The sequence below is a fragment of the Podarcis erhardii genome, assembly GCF_964252035.2.
Source record: "Podarcis erhardii genome assembly, chromosome: 1".
Taxonomy (NCBI): Eukaryota; Metazoa; Chordata; class Lepidosauria; order Squamata; family Lacertidae; genus Podarcis; species Podarcis erhardii.
Window position 1 is genome coordinate 84607691 of NC_138497.1, and position 1159 is coordinate 84608849.

General features: G+C 41.8%; 1 protein-coding gene across 1 annotated transcript; it reads left to right on the forward strand.

The window, feature by feature from the left end:
* Positions 1–224: 224 nt before the first annotated feature.
* Positions 225–1159, forward strand: LOC309350948 (olfactory receptor 5AR1-like; the record flags this gene model as incomplete). Its single annotated transcript, XM_081878226.1, is given in 2 exon segments — positions 225–969; positions 972–1159. Coding segments are annotated over 2 exon segments (933 nt in total).

Below are 1159 nucleotides of genomic sequence, written 5' to 3' on the forward strand. Positions count from 1 at the left end.
CCACTAATTCCAACTGAGTGTGTAAATAGCAGCTCCTGTAATTCAAGAATGGAGGTAACTGGACTCCAACTCCCATTATCTCTGACTATTGGCTCTGCTGGCTAGTGCTGATGGAAGGCCACAGGAATCTTGTAGTGCTGGTTTATTTTATTTTTAAGGAAGCCTGGTAGCCATCCAGGTTCAACTACCATGTTATTTTTAATTCTCTTACAGAGGGATATAGAATGAAGCAAAATGAAAGCACTGTAACAGAATTCATCCTTGCAGGATTCATGGTCCACCCTGACCTCCAAGTCCCACTCTTCTTCTTGTTCCTTATAATCTATGTAGCCACAATAATAGGCAACCTTGGGATAATCATAGTGACCAGTGTGGATGCCCAGCTCCAGACACCAATGTACTTTTTCCTGAGAAACCTCTCCATTATCGATATTGGTTATTCAACTGCCATTGCCCCCAAGATGCTGACAACATTTTTGGCAGAGAAGACAACCATTTCCTTCAAGGGATGCACAGTGCAATTCTTCTTCTTTGCCGTCCTCATAACCACAGAAGGTTGCCTTCTTGCAGTGATGGCGTACGATCGCTTCACAGCCATCTGCAACCCACTGCTCTATTTTGCTATTATGTCAAGGAAGCATTGTACCATATTGGTGGTGGTTGCATATGCTTGTGGACTTACAAGTTCAATTCTCCAGACTTCTTTTATTTTTACTTTGTCCTTCTGCAGTTCAAATATCATTAATCATTTTTTCTGTGATGTTCCCCCAATACTCAAGTTGTCCTGTTCAGACACCCATGTCACTCACACTGTGCATTTCATTATATCCACTATAATTGGGCTGACAACTTTTCTCATTGTCTTGGTCTCTTACATCGCTATTCTTTTTGCCATCCTGAGAATCAGCTCTGCCCAGGGCAGATACAAAGCCTTCTCCACCTGTGCTTCCCACTTGACCACTGTCACTATCTTTTTGGAACCATTATATTCATGTATATACGTCTTGGTTCTACTTTCTCAATAGATCAGGGTAAAGTAGTTTCTGTGTTCTATAGTCTTGTGATCTCCTTCCTTAACCCACTTATCTATAGCCTGAGGAACAAAGATGTGAAAGACGCTTTGGGTAGGACCATAGAGAAGGCAACATTCTTCAAGTAA